This window comes from Peromyscus eremicus, chromosome 19 (genome assembly GCF_949786415.1).
Source record: "Peromyscus eremicus chromosome 19, PerEre_H2_v1, whole genome shotgun sequence".
Taxonomy (NCBI): Eukaryota; Metazoa; Chordata; class Mammalia; order Rodentia; family Cricetidae; genus Peromyscus; species Peromyscus eremicus.
The window spans coordinates 14,253,163-14,276,798 of record NC_081435.1 but is presented as its reverse complement, the minus strand read 5'-3'; the positions used below and the strand labels follow the sequence as shown (position 1 = coordinate 14,276,798).

The window sequence follows — 23,636 nt, the reverse complement described above, 5'->3', positions numbered from 1 at the left end:
ATCCGTAGCATAACAGAACTTGTCGTGAACAAGAGTATCTTGGGGTGGGAAGACCCAGACTGAAGGCCTGGAGCCAAATCGCTGAGAGATATAGCTCCTGTGGCCCTGTACCTCCAGCTCCAGAACTTTCCAAATGTGTAACATTAGGTTAGTTACTTGCCCTTTCTGGGGCTCCATTTGTTCACCTGTAAATCAAGATGTTATGAGACTATTCCTGGGGAGACATAGGAACACCAAAGGCAGCATTGAGGCCAAAGAAAAGATTCCACCCAAGACCAGCTTGGTGAGCCAGTGAGTTTCCTGAGGTTACTCACAAGAGTGTGGGTCACTCAAAGGTAGCTACACCATCCCCTCGGCAAGTTATAGGTAACTTTACCAACTACAAAATTGTCCCAACACAGTCCATTGTTTTTCTCTTGTATAAACCTTGGGGATGATGGTGGCCTCAGGGATTTTGAGAATGCTATTGAGTCCTGTGAGCTCCTCCATCAGTCTTCCACAAGGAACCATCAATGGGCCCCATCCTGTGAGGGACTCATACAGGTGACCAAGGTGCTCTGATTCAAGATGGAGGCCATGTCCTATCTGGAGGAAACAGCTATAATATATAAGCTTAAGAACACAATCTGTGGCCCTTTGAGTGTCATACAGATGCATGGCAATAATACACGCCACACATTTAGGCCACACCTGATACATGAAAGTGCCCAGTGAATGGTGTATTGATCAACTGATATTAGCATTATATATCTCTTCTGATTTATCTCCTGAGCACACTATGCTGTTGCTGAATGCCCTGGAAGACTATCCATCCTCCCTAGAATAAAAACCACCACTGCACCACCTACAGAGCCCTGAATGGCCCTGCCCTATCACCCTATCCATTCAGACAGCTGTCATTCTCTTCCATCTGTGGTCCTAGATCCTGGCTTTTGCTGTTACAACTGCCTCCATGGTGTCCCCTCCTGCTGTCCCAGTGAATTCTGGCTCATCATCCAGCATCTGCTCCCCTCTCAACTCCCCTAACATGCACACTGCCAACCCTATTGTCTTTCTGCAAATGCAGATGCCCACGATGGCAGCCGCCTTTGCGCGCAGCCTTTTGAACAGTTGCTAAGCACATTTAGTCGGAGATCATTTGACTAAGGTCTTGTCTTCCAGGTCTCCACCAAGAAAGGAGCTATGTTTTCTTCTGATGTTATAGCACAAACCACACACCACAGTGGCTCAGGGAATGTCTAGAGGGAGTGAATGAACGCTCTTCAGGCTCCCCTACCCTCTGCATGGTACAGTGTTTTACTACCACCAAACACTGCACTTTCAAACTTAAATTCTCTTCCTTACCCATTCCAGAAGTGGCCTGTCCCTGAGCTGGACCTTTCTACTTCAGACACATGTGTATGATATACCATGAATGATCCAGGGTGCTGCCCTGATCCTCCATCTGGCATGAGTCTGGTTTTGCTTCATGTATTCCCCATGTACTCCATGAATCCAACATGATTAAACACAAATTAATTGATTAACCAGCTGTGTGTAGGTGGCTAAAAATCTGTTTGTGTGATGTTCCTTACCATAGACATTTTCCATGAGATCCTTAGTGAAGTTTGTGAGCTGGCGCTGGGGAAACAAGGTAGCTCCTGCATGGTCAAGGTAGACAGTTCCTAGGGGGAAAAAATCACAAATAAAGCTGAGGTTGTTTCTCTTTGTTTGTTTGTTTTTGAGGCAGGACTTCACATACTCCATGCTTGGCCTCAAATCCTTTATGTAGTCAACGGATGCCTTTGAATTCTTGATCCTCCTGCCTCCACCTCCACAGAGCTGGGATTTCAGGTGTGCAGCACCACACCCACCTGTCTCAACATCTTTCAGCACAGCTGATATCCCTGAATTTCTTGATGTGTGCTTCTTAATATAAGCACGGGGCCCTGCGGAGCCTGATAAGCAGCCCTCTTACCAGCCAGACAGTACTCGGCAGACCTTTGTGACCAACCATGACACAGCAGTTTCTCACTCATTCACACCGTGTTCTGGAAGCTGAGTGTTTCCAGGAAAGGTGAGCCCTTACCTTTCTTTCCCACAATGCTCCACTGACCTCAGCCTAGACTCATTAGTAGAGCTTCAGAGAAGATAGAGGGCAGAAGCCACCCTTGCAGTCCCGCCCTCCTGAAGACCAAAGACAAATTCAGACAAGCTGGAGATACTGTGATTTGCTGATCAGATTGGCAGAGGTCAAAAGGTTATCACCCCACTGTGGGGTAAGGGTGTGGGCAGCAGGCCAATGGCACACAGCTGGCAAAGGGATGATTAGGACAACTTCATGGAATAGCACTTGGGCAACATCAATCACGAGTTAAATGCAGCCATAGTGCCAACACTTCCTTCTGCAGGTGCATCTCATGAAACCTAGGATTGTGCAAAATGGCCTGAATGTGAAGACAGCCAATGCAACATAACAAAATCACAAGACTGGAGTAGGAATGGCCAATAGCAGGTATTTCAGATAAGGTTGGCCCACACCTATCTACTCCTTCAAAAGTACAGATGTGAGATGGAGAGGGACATGAGATGGGGCCAGAGCTCTGATAGAGTAGTTGCCATGGAAACTTGGGAATCTGACTTTAATCTCCAGAATCCATGCTTGTGATGCCACCAGTGGGGAGGCAGAAGCAGGTGGATCCTTGGGGCACTCTGGAGAACCATCCTGTCTAATCCACAAGTGCCAGGGTGACAAGAGACCCTGTCTCAAATAAACAAGATAAGTGGTGCCTGAAGAACCACAGGTATGCTCTTAGTAAGTGCTCATACACACTTGTGAACTGCACCTACACACGCAAAACACACACAAACACACACACACACACACACAGAGAGAGAGAGAGAGAGAGAGAGAGAGAGAGAGAGAGAGAGACTCAGATGAAGCAAATCCTGGTATACCATTTCAAATTCATAAAATATGAATAAATCTATTTATGTTTTAATTCACTGAAAAGTTTTGTGACATGCAGGGTAGATATTTGTTTGTTTTACAACAGTTTCATCAAGATATAACCCACACACCATAAAATCCATCCTCTGTAAGTGTATAACTTAGTGACTGTCGTGTGCTTACAGGACCTAATTCTGGAACATTTTCATTTACCCCCCCAAAAAAAATAATCACCATTATTAGTGATCATATCTTCATGCCCTCAAGTAAGCAGTGTCTGAAGTGACACATGTTATGGTCACCGTCGTAGGAAAAGGGGCATATATATATATATATATATATATATATATATATATATATAAACACAGACACCAGTGACAGCCACTGCTCCTGGGGTGGCAGTTTAACAGCAGGTGGAATCCAGTGGAGGCTCCGTGGCCATTCTATCTCATTTGTCATCTTTTGAATCTGATGCATTCAAATATATCACCTAATATCCCCCATTGTTTTTAAACTGCCTTCTTGGACTGCCATGCTTCAGATGGCCCCACACCCACAAGTATGTGGCCAGCACAAATTGAATTTAGTGGATGATGATGATGATGATGACGATACTAATACTAATAATAATAATAATAATAACAATAATAATAATAATAGAGGACACAGAGTTTGAAGGGTGTGGGAAGATAGAGGTTGAGTCTGGGAGGAGCTGGGGGAGAAGTGGAGAATGAATATAACCAAAATACATTATATAAAATTCTCAAAGAATTAAAGACATCATCTTTTTAAAAATAATTCTTAGCCTGGCAGTGGGGGTACACACCTTTAATCCCAGTACTTGGGAGGCAGAGCCAGGTGGATCTCTGTGAGTTCAAGGCCAGCCTGGTCTACAGAGCGAGATCTAGGACAGGCACCACCAAAACTACACTGAGAAACCCTGTCTTAAAAACAACAACAATAATAATAATAATAATAATAATAATAATAAACAATAAAAATAAAAACAAATCTTTTACTGAAGATTGTGAAATAAAAATTCACCAAACTAAAAGAAAGGCTTTGGACATTCGATAGTCAATGTACTAAGATGTTCACATAAGAGTTGGGGTGTTCTAAAAAAAAAAAATAAGAGTTGGGGTGGCCGGGCAGTGGTGGCACACGCCTTTAATCCCAGCACTCGGGAGGCAGAGGCAGGCAGATCTTTGTGAGTTCAAGGCCAGCCTGGTCTACAGAGCGAGATCCAGGAAAGGCACAAAGCTACACAGAGAAACCCTGTCTCGAAAAACCAAAAAAAAAAAAAAAAAGAGTTGAGGTGATAGCTCATTGGTTAAGAGCATTGGCTCCTCTTCAATTCCCAGCCCCCACATGGTGACTCAAAACTCCAGTCCCAGAGGGTCCACTGCCCTTTTCTGGCCTCCATAAATACCAAGCATGCATGTAATACACAGATATATATGCCAGACAAAATACACATAAATACATTTTTAAATTTTAATTATAATTTTTAAAAAGATCTTCAGGTGAAGATCCAATGCATGATGAGACCCAGGCTCTGAGGAGTACTGTGCATTTTGCCCAGAATCTTCCAAGGGGCTAGGAAGCCATTCAGGAAGAACCTGCTTTATTTGGCTTTGGGTCAACAGTTAATCTTGCAACAGAAGGTAACTGAGGTGAAGCAGAGATCTGATCTTAGGAGGCCAACAGTGCAAATCCGAGTCAAGCAGCCAAATGATCTTTGCTCACCCACCAGCCATTCTGAACCCCTGTTCTGACATCTGCAAGTGTGATCATGGTTAGTAGGTGTGTGACAGTACCCAGCTGGATGCCTGGAACACAGCACAACAGTTTTCAGAGCGAACAAAAGCAGGCAACTGATCCAAAAGCCAACTAGCACTAGGTCTTGCAGAAAGAGAAGTCAAACAATTTTTATTTTCTTTGAAATACTTGGCTGTTTCATTAACTGTCTGGTTCTAAGAAATTCAGAGACAGAGAGACAGAAAAGAGGTAGAGGGAAAGGGGGAAGGAGGGAGAGAGGAGGAAGGGAGGGGGAAGAAAAAGAGAGAGAAAGAGAGAGAGACCAGGATTTTCTATGGGCCATGCACCTTTAATTGTCAGTCAGCACCTGATGCTGGAAGAACCATTTGGGTCACAGCAAGATATTCAGTACGCCCCTTCACTAAGGCCAGGAAACCCCTATCCTAATCAAGCACAACATTTCCGCTCCTACAGTTTACACATTTAATTGCTCAGAGCCAGCGATTAAGCAGGTACATTTTTAACTCTAGAAAATCTTCAGGGAGGGAAAGAAGGTGTTGGGGCTAGACCACTCTGGCTATCGGGTTGGCTGTTACTCCTCTGCGCTCTCTCCAGTTTGTTTCTATGGAGAAAAAAGTGAATATGCTCCAATATTTCAGAGATAGGAAAAAGTGCCTGTTCAGTCCACAGAAGTCTACTTCAGGGATGGGAAGTGGGTAGAGTGCCCACCGCCTGAGCCTGAGGCCAGAGTTCCATCCCTTAGTTGGGCATAAAACAGCCGGGCATGGTAGTATGCACCTGTAATGCCACCACTGGGGAGGTGGAGAGGGGGTTCACTGGTCAGCCAGCCTAGACAGTCAGCAAACTCCACACCAGTGAGAGACCCTGCCTTAAGAAATAAGGTCGAGAGTGACAGAGGAAGACACTTGTCACATTCTCTTGTCTCTGTACACACACACAAAGTATATTTCAAGCCAGGCATGGTGGTGCACACCTTTAATCCCAACACTCAGAAGACAGAGGCAGATGATCTCTGTGAGTTCAAGGCAAGCCTGGTCAACATAGAAAGTTCCAGGCCAGCCAGGACTACACAGTGGATAGATCTCTCTCTTTTCCTTCCCACCCCCTCTCTCTGGGGGGTGTCTCCCTCAGCCACAATGCATCCAGGGAATTCTCTAAATAAATAAAGGACCCATCTGGGTATGATGACTCTTACCTGTAATTCTACCACCTCAGAGGTTGAGGTAGGAAGATCGTCATAAGATGGAGGCCAGCCTGGGCTACATAATGAGTTCTAGGGCTGAGTGCAGAGTGAGGCTGCTTAAAATTAATTAATTAATTAAAGACCCTACATACCATCACCGTGGGGGTTAAAAGGCTTTAAAGGTGAAGGGGGACGGGAAGTGGGGGGACTGGCTGCTACAAGATAATGTCGTTTGGGTTCTGCTTTCTGAGGGAGAGGGGTGGAACAGGAGGGACCTGAACACACCTTTATGAAGCGTTGAGGGTGTGAGAGATCAGGATTGGAGAGGATTTGAGAAGATTAGGGAGCTATGACACTGAATCATTCGCTGGGCTCTGGGATTTGCTTCAGAAAGGGGGGGGGGCTACTTCCCTCTGCACCTGTGGGTATTCATATCGAACTATTTGGTAGGAAATTTCCCTCCTGAGGGCAGGGTAAGGAGGAAGGGGGGCAGCAAGGAAGTTAAGGGCCATCTCCAGCCCTTAACTCTCCAGCCGGTGACAAAGCACAGGGAAGAGTGAGGAGAAATAAATAGGAAGGCTGTGGCTACAGAGCAGAGAAGAGACACACAGGGAGGGACCACAGCTCCCCACGCCCCCAAAGGATAATTAGTTACTATTCCAAACGAGGAAAAGACTAAAGCGCCACTGTTCTGCCACACACAGCGGGACAGATACCCCGAGGGATCAAACCCACCCCTGTACCCTGTCCCATGACCTTCCTGCTCCACCGTAGGTTCTGAAGTTTGACGAAGGGCCGGGTTCCCAGTCAAGTTCTCTGACTAAAGACCAGTACTCAACCTGCAGCTGTGGACTGGGCTCTGCTACACCTGCAGTTAATCTGAGCTTAATTTCCAACTCAATCAACAGGTCCGATCCAACTCACAGGCTTACAGGCTTGTCCTATTAAAGCTCAAATTGCATGCTTCTCTAATTCTTCCAGTTTCCCAGCAAGCTAGAGCTCACATAGAGCATTGTTCTGGCTACAGAAAAGAGAAAAAACGAGACTTGGTGCCAGGCGAGCTTGGGCCACGCCTTTAAGCCCAGAGCTCCAGGGACAGAGGAAAGAAGATCAAAAGTTCAAGGCAAGCCTCGACTACATAGGGAGTTCAAGGCCAACCTAGACCACATGACTACATAGAACCCTGTTTAAAATGCCAACAGTAACAGCAGTAATAATGTTTAGAAAAGAATACAGAGAGGACATCCCTATGGAGAGAGGGGCGTGGCCTCGGGAGACCTGTCAGCTGATTAATCTCGGTCTCTGAGTTCTTCGCCGCCACAGAATAGCTTTTCCAAACTTCATGCAGTGGTCTCTTGCACACCCCTGGTCCCGTGTAGGGCATCCGAGGAACACCTTTGTTCAGTATTCTGCATTGTGTGACCTTGGCTGGAATGGGGTCTTTAGAGTCCGGTACTCTCCCGGCAATAGAGGCGGGCAAAGAAAACCTATTTGAAGTGTGTGGCGAGACCTAAAGAGAGCCCAGGTTGGTCTCGCACCACAGAGCAGTCTATGCAACAATTACAGCAAGAAGTCTATGGAACGATTGTAGCAAGAATTCTTGCTACGGTGGAAGCCACAGCGGGGAGCCGGCAGCACCGAGCAAGCGCTCACACTCCCTCCCAGACCTTCGATTCCCGAGGAGTCCATCTCTTCTTAGCCTTTTAGCTAAGATCAAAGTGCACCCCAAATGAGACGGCACACAGGTTCCAGCCCTGCCTGTCCCTGCCTGTCCCTGAGTGTCCCCGAGTGTCCCTGCGCCCGCCCCTCACCTGCTAGGCGGCCGAACTCCAGGTCCCGCAGCTCGCTCGTGTTGCGCAGCCTGTAGCCCTGGGCCAGGCGCGGTGCGCTGGCTTCTGGATGGTGCTGGAAGGCCGGGGGTTCAGGTCCCCGCTCCGCCGCTCGGCAGGCCATGGCCCGCGCCTGCCGTCTGAGGAGTCCAGGCCTCCCCGCCCGGGAAGTGCAAGTGCCGGAGCCGGGCGACTCAGTCCTGGCCGGGCAGTGGGTGACTCAGGTCCCCACCCAGGGGCGGCGCCTCGCGGGCCAGCCTCCTCTCAGCTCGCTGACTCACCGAGTGCTTTCACTTCAGTGCGGCCTTTGGCCACCTGGGACAGGACCCAGCCACGCACTTCGCAGTCTCCGACACGGCCCGACGCTACTCAGGTGACATCCAAGACACGTGGGCGGGAGTCCTGGGATATCTCCGTGCCACTGAGGCAGGCGGAGGGAACAACGGAGCAGCATGCCTTCTCGCTAGGCATATGTGACCCCGAGTTCTCCTGGTCCAGAACCGAGGATCCTCGCCCCATGAGCTCCAGCCCCGCAAGGGAAGGGCACTTGAACTGCTGCGGTGGCCAGCGCTCCCCGGCGTTTCAGAGGAAAAACATTGGGCTGCTTGATAAACTCCCAGCGATTGTGCAACGTCGGAGCCCGGAAGCTCTAGTGTGACCCTGTCCAGGGCTGCTCGTGGGCTGGGCTCTCCCTCCTGCACCCCGACGACGGCTCAGAGCACAGCCACTGTGTGCCAGAGAACTGCCGGGAGAGCCAGGCAAACCCACCAGCGCAGAGTCGAGGTCAAGGACTGGGAGGCAACAGGTGCAGGTGCCCTAGTGCTGCCTAGATCTGACAACGACAGGGATGAGGAGGTGGTTGGTTGTGCAGTGCCTGGTGGCATGGGAAGACATCGCAAAGTGAACCCAGGCAAGGTGCAGACGAGGAATTAAAGTTGGAGAACATCACTAGGGAACACGGTTCTCAGGAATTGTACGTACTGAGGGACTGGGAAAAGGGCTCACATCCCTGCACAATGGAGAACCCAGCCTGAGGACCAGATGGGAAGCCACCACGCCCAAGTTTGAGGCCAGGGTCAAAGCCAGCCACTCCCAACCCAACATCCTGGGCTAGGGCCAAAGATAGAGTGGGATGGGTGATGAAGGTAGAGAAGCCTAGTGGTAAGTGTGCCTTCTCGATTGGTGCTGCTTCCAAGTTTGGACAGGAATGTCCTGGCCCGGAACAGTGAGGTTATGAGGTCCAGATAGTGCAGAAGTGATGGGATTCAGGGACAAGAGGGTCCCAAAGACTGGCTCGGGGTTGGGAGGCGGGGAGCTCAGGCACAGAGAAACAATGTGGGGCTCCATTCAGGCCATTAAGTGGGGATTGCCAATCTGCACTAACAATGATAGTGTCTGAGGCTGGAGAAGCAAGACGCATGGAAGGCTTGTGGAGGCACCTCAGAAGCTCAGGAAAGAGGGCAGAGTGGTGACAGCGGCCCAGAGAAAATTAGTATAAAGGGGAGAACTAGAAGACAGGGCCTGATGGCCTGTGAGGGTTAGCATAACTTAGTTAACTGGTTTACTGTGACCTAGTGAGGTCAGTTCTGTCACCGAGCTGCTTTGTAAGAGCCAATTCAGACGGAGAAGCAGCTCGCTCACCAGCTAGCCCTGGAAGACCTCGCCTGTTGGTCTTGGAGGAAGTTGGAGGTCCAGGCCTATCATCATCGTGAATCAAATCTCCAGACAAGTTAGCATGAGGTTTGGGTGGGTGTTTCCTCCAAGAGCAAATTTGGTTTAGATCATGCAAGTAATTCTGCACGTCCACCTCTGTAGCATATAGCTCCCTAAAAGAGAAGCTGCACGTCTAGGTACTGGGGTGGTTAGGAAATCAGAAGAGGGCCAGTTAGTTGAGCAACGGAGCAGCTTTCTTTCCAAAGCACAGCAGTTTGCTGCAGTCGAACCAACTAGACAGCAATGGAAAGAAAAAAACAGGAAGCTCCCTCCCCAGAGGGACTGGAGAGACCTTTTCCGTGGGTAGAAGCTGGAAGGGCAGCTTGGAATCATGAAGAGATTGGGAACAAGGGTCCATTATATTTATATGCATAATGTAATGTTCAAAACAAAAGCCAAGAGTACTAGCAGAACATAGGCCGCAGGGTGGGCACACCCAGGTTGGCTCCTGATGCTGTTTTCCTGGGAGTTGGACTTCCGTATTCATTCAGAAGCTGCCTCTCCTCTCCTCCTTCTATGCTGGGACACCTCACCTCCTGCTCTTTGCCTCTCAACTCTATACCACCAAGAAGGGGAAAGGATATTAGTCATTCTACGTGACAACTGATAGGTGACATTTGAGGATGCTTCCTGCTGGCTTATGCGGCTTAGCAAATTGATATACCTACCCCTAATTCTGTAACCGGGTGGCAATGCACCGTGCTAGGTGTTGTGGACCAAAGAAAGCCATTCTGGGGCTAGGGGTGTAGCTCCGTGGTAAAGTGTTTCCTGGCTTTGGGAAGCCCTGGATTAGAACCTCAGCACAGCAAGTGGGGAGGGGGAGGGAGGGAAGCAGAGAGGAAGAAAGACTAAGACACAGTGGAAACTCTGACTCAAAAACCAAAGTGTCTGGGGGCAGGGGGATTCATTTCCCAGCTTCTCATTATACTGAATATAGCCGCAACCCTAAATTCTGGCCGAGGATATTGGACAGAACTATGTGGGACTTCAAGAAACTCCCTTAGTTAGGAAAGGTCGTTCTCTTCTTTTCTAGCTGGAATGCAGAGATCATGGCAGGAGGCCAAGCAGCTGGGAGGTGGAAGACACAGGGTAAATTAGAAGCCTGGGTGTCTGGTGTTGTTGAAAAATTCCCAACCCATTCTGCGATGCCTAATTTGACTCATTTTATTTGAGAAATAGTCTATCTTGTGTAAAGGAGAAAGATAATTTATCATTTTCTTTCATACACAGTTAAAGTGAAAACCAAATTAATACTATAATATTCTTTCCACTCACAGAGGTGGAGAGAGAGTTTCCCTACGGTGAGAGCCAGGGTGAACCCACATGCAAAACCTCATCCACTGATTCCTCAAGTGGGGCTTCTGAGCTGCACTTGGGTGGTCCACAGAACTCAGTCAAGGCTGGACAGTCAGTGACCGCTGGCTGTAGGGAGCCCTTGAGAGAGCTGATGAGCTAACACTTAGATCCCAGGAGGATGCTTCCAACTTGTTTCCTGAACACTAGGGCCACCTGATTGTGGGGTGAAGTTCTCTAGACCTTCCAAAGCACATCCATCCATTCTTTCTCCCCCTTCCCTCCAGCCTTGTGGTCCCTGTCATCCAGGCTTCTTGCTTGTGATGTCAGGGGGCTCCAGCTGAGCCACCTACTATTTGTTAGAAGGGGAAAGAGTAACAAAATATGTCCTTTTTGGCCGGGTGGCGGCGGCGGCGGCGGCGGTGGTGGCAGCAGCAGCAGCAGCAGCACACTCCTTTAATCCCAGCACTCCAGAGGCAGAGCCAGGCAGATCTCTGTGAGTTTGAGGCCAGCCTGGTCTACAGAGTGAGTTCCAGGAAAGGCACAAAGCTACACAGAGAAACCTTGTCTCAAAAAACAAAACAAAACAAAAAAGTCCTTTGGTATTCCATCTATGGATTTGCCTGTTCACATCTTTTTCCACTGAGAGACTATACAAGGAATTTTTCAACATAAAAAGGTAGTATAATGACCACAAATGCCCAGAGTGAAGACATCTCTTTGTTTAGCTTAGTTTCCAAATATGTTTTGGGGGGATTTTGAAGGCATACCAATTAACACCCAGGAAAAGGTTGTGTCTTTGAACATCTTTTAAAACTGTGGTTAAATATAATTTCTGCCATTGTAAGCACCAGCTGTATACTGCAACACGAATCTTAAAAGGTCTTATTAATAAAAACAAACCCAGGGCCAGGTATTGGGGTGAATGCTGGAAGATCGGAAGCAGAACAAGCCACAGCCACCTCACCTCGCCAATTCCTCAGCAGATCCTGTGTCCTCAGACTGGAAGCTTCTGAGTCCTCATCCAAATGGATCTCAGCTGAACTGCTGCTCTAAAGCCTAAAAGCTTAACCAGCCTAGTTCCTGCTTTTCACACCTTATATACCTTTCTGCTTTCTGCCATCACTTCCTGGGATTAAAGGCGTGAGTCACCATGCCTGGCTGTTTCCAATGTGGCTTTGAACTCACAGAGATCTGGATGGATCTCTGCCTCCCAAGTGATAGGATTAAAGGCATGTGTGCCACCATTTTCTGGTCTCTATGTCTATCTAGTGGCTGTTCTGTCCTCTGACCCCAGATATGTTTATTAGGATGCACAATATATTGGGGGACACAATGTATCTATCACCACAGTATCCTTCTGTGTGCTCCCTGTACAATCTCCAGAGCGTTTCACTCTTGTTAGAGTGCCCATCACACAACTCTCCATTTCCTCCTCCCTCAGGCTCTGGTCAGCATCACTCTACTGTCCTTATGCATGCTTTCTCTGGAGAGCTAGGATAAGCGAGTCACACAGTGTCTGCCTTTGTAGCTGGTCTATTTCACTTATCATGAATCCTCAGGTGTTAATCATTGTCTTAGGTAGGGTTTCTATTGCTGTGAAGAGACACCATGACCACAGCAACTTTTTTCTTCTCTTTTTTCTTTTTTTTAACTTACTTTTTATTTATTCTATGTGTCTTTTACATCATATATCTCGATCCCATTCATTTTCAGTCCCTGAGTATCTGCCCTCTGCCTTTGCAGCCCCCACCCCAGATAAAATTTAAGGGAAAAAGAAAAGGGGAAAAAAAATCTCGTCGTGGAAGCTGTAATGTGACACATTACAGTCACATTACAGTCACACAATAAACTCTTTTGTCTATATACCTTTCTTGCAAGTGTTCATTGCAAAGAGTCATTGGTCTGGTTCAAGGCCCCTGGTTTCTGCTACACTATTGATGCTGGGCTCTTACTGGGACTCATCCTGGTTATCCTGATGTTGCCCTGTGTTGTGGAAATCCTGCAGCTTTGGGTCTGCAGGACCAGTTCCTTCACCTGCTCCAGCAAATCACAGATGGGGTGGATATTGGGGTGGGCCGACCCATAACCCTGGCTCTGGGCCTGGGTAGTTGCAGGGTTGGCCAGCCCACCAGCTCTCCCTTGTCCTTACCACCAGGGTGAGCTTCCCTGCATTGCCTTAGTGAGTTCCCCTTTCCATCAATTACCAAGGGGTGTGGCCAGTTCTCCTGCTTTTATGTCCTTAGGGTCAGATCTCCCACATCTACCCCTTCAGGGCCAGCTTCACTGTGTTGCCCAGGCAGGGCTTAGGGGCCACTCTCCTGAGTGCTGCAGCAGATGAGAGGCAGGGACAGCTCTTATGACCTTAAGGCTAGCTCTCCCACCTGCCTCAGGCATTGATGGGTGGGGGAGGGGAGGAAGGAGGACACAACATCTCTTTTTGGCCCATGCCACCACATGACAGTTAATGAGGACAGCTCTTCCATGCTCACAATATCAGGGCTGGCTCACCCACACCTCTGTCATTGGAGTTGGCTTTATTGTGCTGCCCATGGGAGGTGCAGGGCCTGCTCTCCCGAGTGTTGCAGCTGGTGGCAGGCAGGAGCAGCTCTCCTGCCCTTCTAACTTGAGGGCCAGCTCTCCCACCTGCTTCAGGCATTGATGGGTGGGGGGAAGGGCATCTCTCCTGTGGAGGCCCACAAAGGTTTCCCAGTGAGATCTGAGCTTGCTTTACCCAACAGAGCTGCATTAGAGGATCGTTTGACCATGTTCATGGTTACCAGATGTTTGGAAGGGTCTGTAATTGGCTATGCTAGGGGGAGGTCTTTTGCTCCATCCCTTGGCATTCTTTTAAAAAGCCCTTTAGAAGAGAGAGAAAGGGTTGGTGGATCAGGATCCAGGCCCTCCAGAGGCTATCCTGTGTTTTTATCTGTCTCTCCCCCTCTACCCTTCTATCTAAATATTTCTCACTTCTCTCAAGAGTACCCTAGGAAAAGTGGGAGTGGGTCTCCCACACTCTCCCCCACCCATGCCACCGCATGGCAGATGCCACCGCATGGCCGATGAGTAATGGGAACAGCTCTCCTGTGCTAACAACTATGGGGCTGGCTCACCTACACATCTACCAACAGGACTGGCTCTATTGTACTGCCCAGGCAAGGTGCAGGGCCTGCTCTCCCAAGTGTTGCAGGACCACAGCAACTTTTATAGAGAAGAACATTTCACTGGGGCTGGCTTACAGTTCAGAGGTTTAATCCATTATCATCATGGCAGGAAACATGGCAGCATGCTGGCAGATACGACGCTAGAGGAGCTGAGAGTTCTACATCTTGACCCACAGGTAGCAGAAGCAGCTGTGACACTGAGCGTGGTTTGCAAATGTGTAAGACTTCACTCAAGCCCATCCCCACAGTGACACATGCCCTCCAACAAGGCCACACCCACTCCAACAAGGCCACACCCACTCCAACAAAGCCGCACCTCCTAATAGTGCCACTCCCTATGGGCCAAGCATTCAAACACATGGGTTTATGGGGGCCACTCATATTCAAAACACCACACCCATGTTGCAGTGTTGCCCTTTAAAGGCTGGATACTATTCCACTGAAAATGTAAACCTGTTCATCCACTACCAAACATAATGCTTCCTCTCTAGGCTGTGGTAAAGGATGCTGTGTAGGTGTGGCTACAAAGAGTTCCTTTAACATATTGGTAGTGTTTGCTCCATCTATTCTATCCATCCATTGTACTTTTTGTGTGTTTAAAGCTAAGTTGCCCACCTTAGTAAAATTCCCCTAAATATAGGGCTAGCAAGATGGCTCCTCTGGAAAAGGCACATGACACCAGGCCTAATCACCAGAGTCTGACCCCAGGACCCATATGGTAGAGGGGGAGAGAACTGACTTCAGAAGGTTGTCCTCTGAACTCCACTCACATGGTCACACATGCACAAGTGTAATGAAATGTTTTAATTTCCCTAAATACTAGTCTATACATCAATGACTAGAGTTCAAGTATTTGCTTTTTCAGAGTCATTTTAAAAGGCCGAGAGAATGGGTAGTATGGCCCGAAAAGAACTTATAAGGAGCTGGGCATGGTGGCTCACACCTGAAATCCCAGCAGTTGAGAGGCAGAGACACGTACAGAGCTGGAGAGATGGCTCTAAGGTTAGAAGCATGTACTAACCTTGCAGAGGACTTGTGATCCATTCCCAGCACCACAGGCAGCTCACAGCTACCTGTAACTGGAGCTCCAGGGGGATCCAACACCTCTGGTCTCCTTGTTCACCTGCATTCACTTGCACATACCCCCACACAGACATATACACATAACTAAAAATAAAATCTATTTTTTTTTAAGACACATGCAGTGCTGGAGATGGCTCAGTAGTTAAGAACACTGGCTGGACCTCCATTCCCTTGGGGACTTGGCCAAACCTTAGTGTGGACTCTCCCAGCCCTCCCTTCTAACCCACTTTTATTCCTTTGTGTCAGAGGCCAGAAACACTCTCTATGTGGAACCCCCAGTGACTACACAGGGCAGGGACTCAGGTTAGGTGATTCATACCATCCTTCCTGTCCTGCATTACAGTCTTTCCATTCTTACCCTCAGCGGAGTAACCATGTGCTTACAGGTGCCCTCCTCCCACCTGAACTACATTCACCGGAGACTCCAGCTCTTGGTACAGACCCAGAGTCCCCCTACCCATTCCATCCCTGTCTCTGAAGATCACTTTGTCTTACCACAACCTACTTACAGGAGCCTCTCCTCTTACCATACTTCTTACTCTGCCTCTGGTGTGGACAGGATCCCCTTGGCTCTTTCCCACACTCCCCCTCAGATTTTTCTTCTAGCCCATCTCTGTTCCTCTATGCTACCCACTGACCTGCATGTAGAAGCACTCTCTACCAAGCAACTCACAGCAATCACACTTTGCTAAGATCCAGAGAGGGCAACAGAAACCAAGGAATGGAAACACACACCAAACAAAGACAAGACCAGATATCAATACCTAGAACCACTCAAATTAGCCAAACTTCAGACACCTAGACACCAAAACAAAAGCACAAATATTGACAGTCAAGACAATACACCTCCACCAGAATGCAGTACCCTACTACAGCAGGCCCTGAGAAATGCATTGTAGCTGAATTACAAGATAAGGACTTCAAAATGGCCTTTATGAATATGTTCAAAGACCTTAAAGAGGATACAAATAAATCCCTTAGCGAACTTCATAAAAACACAAACCATGGACCAAAATAATGAACACAATTCACAAAGTACAAGTAATAGAAATAGAATCACTAAACAAAACACAAACTGAAATAAAATTGGAAATGAAAAATTCAGGAAATCAAAATCCTTAAAGGTAAGCCTCATCAACAGAGTGCAAGACATTAAAAAGAGTCTCAGGCATGGCAAATAAGGTACTACATACTCATCAAAGAAAAATATACCAAGAATATAGTACAATTCTAAGCATTTATGCACCAAACACAAGGATACCCAAACTCATAAATGAAACACTAATACATCTAAAATCACATATTGGACCTCACACAGTGAAAGTGGGTGAATTCAACACTCTACTCATGCCAATAGACAAGTCTTCCAGGTAAAAACTAAACAGAGAAATGCTGGGGTTAAATAATATCATAAATCAAATGGACCTAGCAAATATTCAGAGAAGATTTTACCCAAACATAAAAAATTATACTTTCTAATCAGCAGCTCATGGAACTTTCTCCAAAACTGACCATATACTCAAACACAAAGCAAGTCTCAACAAATACAAGAAGATTGAAATAGCACCCAGCATCCTATCTGACCAGCACGGATTGAAGCTGGATATCATCAACAACAGAGACAACAGAAGGCTTCCAAACTCGTGGAAACTGAACAACTCACCATTGAATAAAAAAAATGGGTCAAGACAAACTAAAAAGGAAATTAAAAATATCTTTGAACTGAATACAAACAAAAATAAAACATATCTAAACCTATGACACAGTGAAGTTAGTTCTAAGAAGCAAGTTCATAGAACAAAGTGCCTACATTTAAAAAAATGGAGAGATCTCATACTAATAGCTTAACAGCACGCCTAAACACACTAGACTAAGAAGAAGAAATAACCCCCCAAATGAGCAGATGGTAAGAAATCAAACTCAGCACTGAAATCAATAAAATGGAAAAGAGAAAAACAATACAAAGAATCGATGAAATGAAGTTGGTTCCTTGAGAAAATCAGTAAGATTGATAAATTCTTAGCCAAATTAACTGAAAGATGGAGAGAACACTCAATGAGATTAGAGATGGGAGGAGGAACAACACAGAGACACTGGGGAAATCCAGAGAATCATAAGCCCACACTCCACCAAACTGGAAACCTAGAAGAAATGGATACATGTCTTGATAGGTACCACCTACCAAAGTTAAGTCAAGATCAGATAATCAATTTAAACAGACTCACAACCCCTCGTTAAGCAGAAGCAGTAATTAAAAGTCTCCCTCCCCCCACAAAAAAAAGCCCAGTGCCAGATGGATTCATTGCAGAATTCTATCAGACCTTCAGTGAAGAATTAACACCAATACTCTTCAAATTTTTCTGCAAAATAGAAACTTTAGGAACACTGCCTAATTCTCTTTACAAAGCCACAATTATTCTGATACATAAACCACACAAAGACCTAACAAAGAAAATTACAGACCAATATCCCTTTTGAACAAAGGCAAAAATCCTCAATAAAATACTTACAAGCCAAATCCAAGAACACATCAAAAAGATTACCATGATCAAATAGGATTTATTGCAGAGATACAGGGATGGTTCAATATTGGTAAATCAATAAACATAATCCACCACAAAAACAAAATGAAAGACAAAAACCACATGATCATCTCATTAGATATAGAAAAGGCCTTTGATAAAATCCAACATCCCTTCATGATAAAAGTCCTGATGAGTCAGGCGTCATGGTTCACACCTTTAATGCCAGCACTCAGGAGGCAAAAGCAAGCAGAGTTCTGAGTTTGAGGCCAGCCTGGTCTACATAGAGAGTTCCAGGACAGCCAGAGCTACACAGAGAAACCCTGCCTCAAAAAAACCATACACACCAAAATAAGGCCCGGAGAGCCAGAGATATAAGGGATATACCTCAAAATAATAGAGACTATATACAGTAATCCCACAGCCAACATCAACCTAAATGGAGAGAAACTCAAAGCATTTCCACTAAAATCAGAAACAAGAAAAGGATGTCCACTCTCCATACCCCTTCAATATAATCTTAAAGTCTTAGCTAGAGCCATAAGACAACTGAAGGAGATCAAGAGGACACAAATAGGAAAGGAAGAAGTCAAAGTACCTTTATTTGCAGGTAACATACTTTATGCACAAGACCCTTAAAACTCCACCAGAAAGCTTCTACAGCTGAAAAACACGTTCAGCAAAGTAACTGGATACAAGATTAACACAAAAAAATCAATAGCCTTCCTATATACAAATGACAGACTGAGGAAGAAATCAGGGAAACAATACTTTTCATAATAGCCTCAAAAAATATCTTGGGATAGCTCTAACTAAACAAATGAAGGACTTGTATAATAAAAACTTTAAGACATTGAAGAAAGAAATTTGAAGAAGACATCAGAAGATGGAAAGATGTTCCATACTCATGGATCAGTAGGATTAATATAGCAAAAATGGCCAGTCTACCAAAAGCAATCTACGGTTCAGTGCAATCCCCATCAAAATTCCAATACAGCCGGGTGGTGGTGGTGCATGCCTTTAATCCCAGCACTCAGGAGGCAGAGTCAGGCGGATCTCTGTGAGTTCGAGGCCAGCCTGGGCTACCAAGTGAGTTCCAGGAAAGGCGCAAAGCTACACAGAGAAACCCTGTCTCAAAAAAAAAAAAATTCCAATACAATTCTTCACAGAAATTGGAAAGACAATTTTCAGCTTCATACAAACAAACAAAACAGGATAGCTAAAACAATCCTGAAAAAAAAAATTTTGGCCGGGCGGTGGTGGCACACGCCTTTAATCCCAGCACTCGGGAGGCAGAGCCAGGCGGATCTCTGTGAGTTCGAGGCCGGCCTGGGCTACCAAGTGAGTTCCAGGAAAGGCGCAAAGCTACACAGAGAAACCCTGTTTCGAAAAACCAAAAAAAAAAAAAAAAATTCTGAAGGCATCACCATCCCTGATTTCAGGTTGTACTACAGAGCAATAGTAATAAAAACAGCATGATATTAACATAACCTGTAAGCAAGCCCCAATTAAATGCTTTCCTTTTTAAAAGTTGCTGTGGTCATGGTGTCTCTTCACAGCAATAGGACACTGACAAAGACACCAAGGATATAGTGTCTTCCCGACACAATTGGACTGATGCACATATGAATTCACAGAGACTATGACAGCATGCACAGGGCCTGTAGAGGTTCAAGCCTGTTGGGGTCCCATTGCTGAGAGTGGAAACAGACACTAGCTCCTATCCCTAACAAATAGGCTGTCAATCTCTGTTGTTCGAATCTTAGGCGGTCTTATAATAAAAAACCCAGAGCCAGATATCAGGGTGAAAGCTGAAATATCAGAGAAGCAGAGCAGCAAGCCACTAGTTCTTACCTCTACGAAATCCTCAGCCTAAAGAGAGTGAGTTCCTGTTTCCTCGTGCCTTACTTTTCTCTGCCCAGACATCACTTCCTGAGATTAAAGGCTTGTGTGCTTCCCAGTACTGAGATTAAAGGTGTGTGCCAACACTGCCTGGCTCTGTTTCCAGTGTGGCCTTGAGCTCACAAAGATTCAGATGGATCTCTGCCTCTGAGTGAAAGGATTAAGGGTGTGTGCTACCACTGCCTGACCTCTATGTCTAATCTAGTGGCTGGCTCTGTCCTCTGATCCTCAGGCAAGTTTATTAGGGTACACAATATATCACCACAAATCTCCAATTGGCATCTGCTTGCAATGGAAGAATTAGTTTTCTCCAAAGAAGCCTCACTGGATACATTCAGCACACTTGAGAGACCAGCATTAGATGGCCAACACAAAATCAACTTAATGGTATACATTTGTAGACTTTTTATCACATATTGCTTTGGTTTTTTTTTTTTTCAGTTTTGTGTCGTACTGGTCTTTTGTTTATATATTATGATTTCCAATTTGTGTCCTGATGGATTTTTATTTTTGTGTACATATTTCTTGTGCTTTTTCTTTCTGTCATTTTAAAATTTTTTCTGATGTTTGTCTGTTTTCTAAAGAGAAAGAAAGTGTAGAGTTGTAGGTGGGAAGGTTGGGAGGACCTGGGAGGGGAAACCATGATCAAAATATATTGTAAGGAAAAAAAAATATTTTTAATTAAGAAAAAAAAGCATTGGCAGTTTTTGCAGAGGATCTGGGTTCCATTCCCAATATCTACATGGTGCTTAACTTCCACCTTTAACAAAAGTTCCAGGGGAACCAACATCTTCTTCTGGACCTTACAGGCACCAGGCACACAAGTGATAGGTACACAGATATGCATGCAAGCAAAACACGCACATACATAAAGTGTCATTCAAAAAATAAAGGCCTATGTCGGGAGTATGTTCACTACAGAAAACCTTTTCTAAGGGACATAAAATGGTGTGGTTTGGTTAGGGCATTTGGTTTCCACAAAACCAAAGCCATCAGCACCACCAAATTTCATCACTTGGGGTAACCAGGACTACATAATAGTTCTTTACTTCTGTCCTCCTGCCCAAAGCAGGACCATACCTATCTGGCATCTGATGGCTGGGGTCTTAGCAACCCTCTACTTCTTTCCTGTAAGTACCTCTGGAGCTCAACTCTCTACGGTACCCATTTGCTTTCTGCTGACAGGGTTTCATTGTATGGCCCTGATTGTCCTGGAACTCACTATGTAGAGCAGACTGATGTTGAACTCACAAAGATCCACCTGCCTTTGCCTCAGAAGTGCTAGGGTTAAAGGCATGCGCCACCACACAGCTTTGTCTCCGTTCTTTATCCTGGTTTTAGTGTTGAGCCTGCCTCTTGCAGCTCATGGGACTAGCTCACTCAGTGACAGTGGCAGGCAGCCTGGAAGTTGTCCACACAGCCACGAGGATCCTGTCAGAAAGCCACTGCTTGACTTGAAGAGCCTGACTTTCTAGATGTGGTCCTCCTGAGTGTGGAGACTCAAATAGGGCCAGAGAATCTGAGCGTGCTTTACCCAGCAGGGCTGTGTAAGGGGATTTGACCACAGGTGTGGTTGCCAGGGGTTTGGAAGGGTCTACACTTGGCTGTACTTTGATCTAGCAAGGGGGAGGTCTTTTGCCCTGCCCCTTGGCATTATTATAAAAAGCCCTTTTGAAGAGGCAGAAGGAGCTGTTGGGTATTGACTCAGGTCCTCCTGAAGCAATCCTGTGTTTCTGTCTTTCTCTTCTTCACTATCTCTCTATCTAAAAGTTTCTTACGCCTCTCTCCTCTTCATAGAAACCCTTTAAAGGGTGGGAGCTGGCCTCTCACAGATGGCACCAGAACTAGGGACTTGGGTGCAAAGAAAGTAAGTGAGAGTAGGGAACACCGGGGAAGCAGTTGGGCATGTCTGGTTTTAAGATTTAGGCGGTGGTTTTTTTTTTTTTATTTTTCCGGAGCAAAATCTATATATAGAAAAGTTAGGCTGCAGCAATATCTCTCTCTGTCTAGGTTTCTCTCTTTCTCTCTCAGTCTCTATCTATCTACTAAATTAGATCTAAAAATGGTAGTATAAGTAAGTCATAGAAGTTTTGTGAAGTTTAGTTTGAGAAGTGTAGGCTTAGGTACATTAGGGTAGAATAGCCTTTAGATATACAGACATTGTGTAGACTTAATAGGGAGGAACTTAGGGTAAGAGCAGATTTTTCTGGAGCAGGACCTGGGGCACACAGGGCAGCTTCCAGGACTGAGCAGACACTGCGGGCCTGGCAGTCCGAAAATGAAGGGTAGTTTCAGAAACTGCCAGCTTCAAAGGCCCCCACCGCAAACGGCAGCAGCCAGGCATCGGCAGCTGAAACCCTCAGGGCATCATAGCAGTGCAGGAGGCAGCCGCCAGAGGCAGCCCAGGCAGCAGGATTCTGCCTGCTTTCCACCAGGAAGGAGCTGCAGAGGAGCTGCAGACATGGCTTGAGCAGTGGTGAGCAGCGGAGACTGTGGAGATGAGGCTGCTTCTCTGGGCAGAGAAGCGGGGTCAGCGGCTGGACGAGCAGCTGAGATGCGTTGGAGCCCAGGGAACTGCTGGGGTGAGGCAGAGAAGCTGGAACCTAGGCCAGCCCAAGCTCCCAGAGACAGAGTGAAGCGGAGCCTTGCGGCTGGTTGCGTTTGGCCATGCAAACAAGGCAGAGCATGGTACACAAGGATCACTGGGGGAGAGCAGCTAATATAGCCATGAGGTGCTGAGCAAGGGGCTCCCAGTGGAGCCAGTAATGGGACCCGAGGAAGCTGCAGTACATAGCAGCTAAATTTCCTAGGGGACCCAGGAGGGCTTGTAGCAGCAGGGAGGCATTCAACTATGCAGCAAGGTGGTTGAGAGCCCCCAGGGCCTCAGGACTGAGACTGTAAAAGCCAAACGAAGGAAGCCAGCAGCTAAAGTCACTCAGTTTCTGTTTGTTGGCTGTAAGAAAGTCTGTTTTGAAAGGACTCTGCCCTAGCCAGCTAGCAGCTTTTGCCATGAAGCAGTTTTCGCCTAGGGGAAAGCTAACTGAAAGTGTCTCTGTGGCTGAGACTGAAAGTTTCAGAGACCCTTGTTTGAACTAGAATTGCTAACTACAAAAAGGTTTTGGTTATGGGTTCAGTGGAACATTAAGACTGGTATCAAAACTTACTTTTTGAACTCTTCAGACTTCAAGAAATAGGATGGACAGGAGTGATTCAATTGCAATGGTACAATTTTGACTTTACCTACACATATATATTCTATCAACTGTGATGACTTATGAATTATTTTGTGTATGCAAATATGCTTTATTAACTGTGGTGATCCACAAATTGTTTTGTGTTAAAAATGGAAGTGTTTAAATGGAGAAGTTTGGGTTTTTTCCTAACGAGGCTCAAGATGAAGCTTTAAAAAATTATAAAGAAAAGGGAGAGTTAATATTCCTCAGTCTTTTTAATTTTTAAAAAAATATTTTCTTGTCCCTTGAGTGGACTGATGTTAACTTGTGTTAATGTACCTGATGTTTGGTACAGTTCTATTAAGAAATTGTTTTTGGATGTTTGCTAAAGTCTATGAGATGTAAATAGTTCTGTTAAGAGATTGCTTTTGGATGTTTGCTAAGTCTATGAAGTGTAGAGTTTGCTTTTGGATCTAAGTTTGTAAGAATTGTAAATATGTCTGTTAAGAGATTGCTTTTGGATGTTTGCTAAGTCTATGAAGTGTAGAGTTTGCTTTTGGATCTAAGTTTGTAAGAATTGTAAATATGTATAGTCATATGCATGCTAGAATTGTGTTAACCTGTTGATATTGATGAACCATGGTCTGGTAAAGCTAAGGGAGTCTTTTTTTTTTTTTTTTTTGGTTTTTCGAGACAGGGTTTCTCTGTGTAGCTTTGTGCCTTTCCTGGGACTCACTTGGTAGCCCAGGCTGGCCTCGAACTCACAGAGATCCGCCTGGCTCTGCCTCCCGAGTGCTGGGAGATTTGTATTATTCAGAAGGGGAAATTTGTGGAGGCCCAAATTACTCAGGGTCCTAGAATCTGAGCTTGCTTTACCCAGCAGGGGCTGCATAAAGGGATGATTTGACCACAGGCATGGTTACCAGGTGTTTGGAAGGTTCTACACTTGGCTGTACCATGTGTTTTGATCTAGCAAGGGGGAGGTCTTTTGCCCTGCCCCTTGTCATTGTTACAAAAAGCCCTTTTGGACTTCCAGCCCAGTAGATGAGGCTGCCATGGAGTGTAA

At 46.1% G+C, this 23,636-nt stretch overlaps 1 protein-coding gene across 3 annotated transcripts in view; it reads right to left on the bottom strand.

The window, feature by feature from the left end:
- The window catches only part of Mocos (molybdenum cofactor sulfurase), a 51,169-nt gene extending 43,245 nt beyond the window's left edge, over positions 1–7,924 (bottom strand). Inside the window, exons 1-2 of one of the 3 annotated variants that reach the window (XM_059246475.1) lie at positions 7,703–7,924; positions 1,575–1,664 (exon numbers count right to left, since the gene is read on the bottom strand). In XM_059246475.1, the coding sequence (XP_059102458.1) occupies positions 1,575–1,664; positions 7,703–7,844 (232 nt within the window). In that variant the 5' untranslated portion in view covers positions 7,845–7,924. Of the gene's footprint in view, positions 1–1,574; positions 1,665–1,741; positions 1,975–7,702 lie in introns of those variants that run through there. The other 2 variants (XM_059246477.1, XM_059246476.1) reach the window with 2 other exon arrangements.
- Between the last annotated feature and the right edge of the window lie 15,712 nt (positions 7,925–23,636).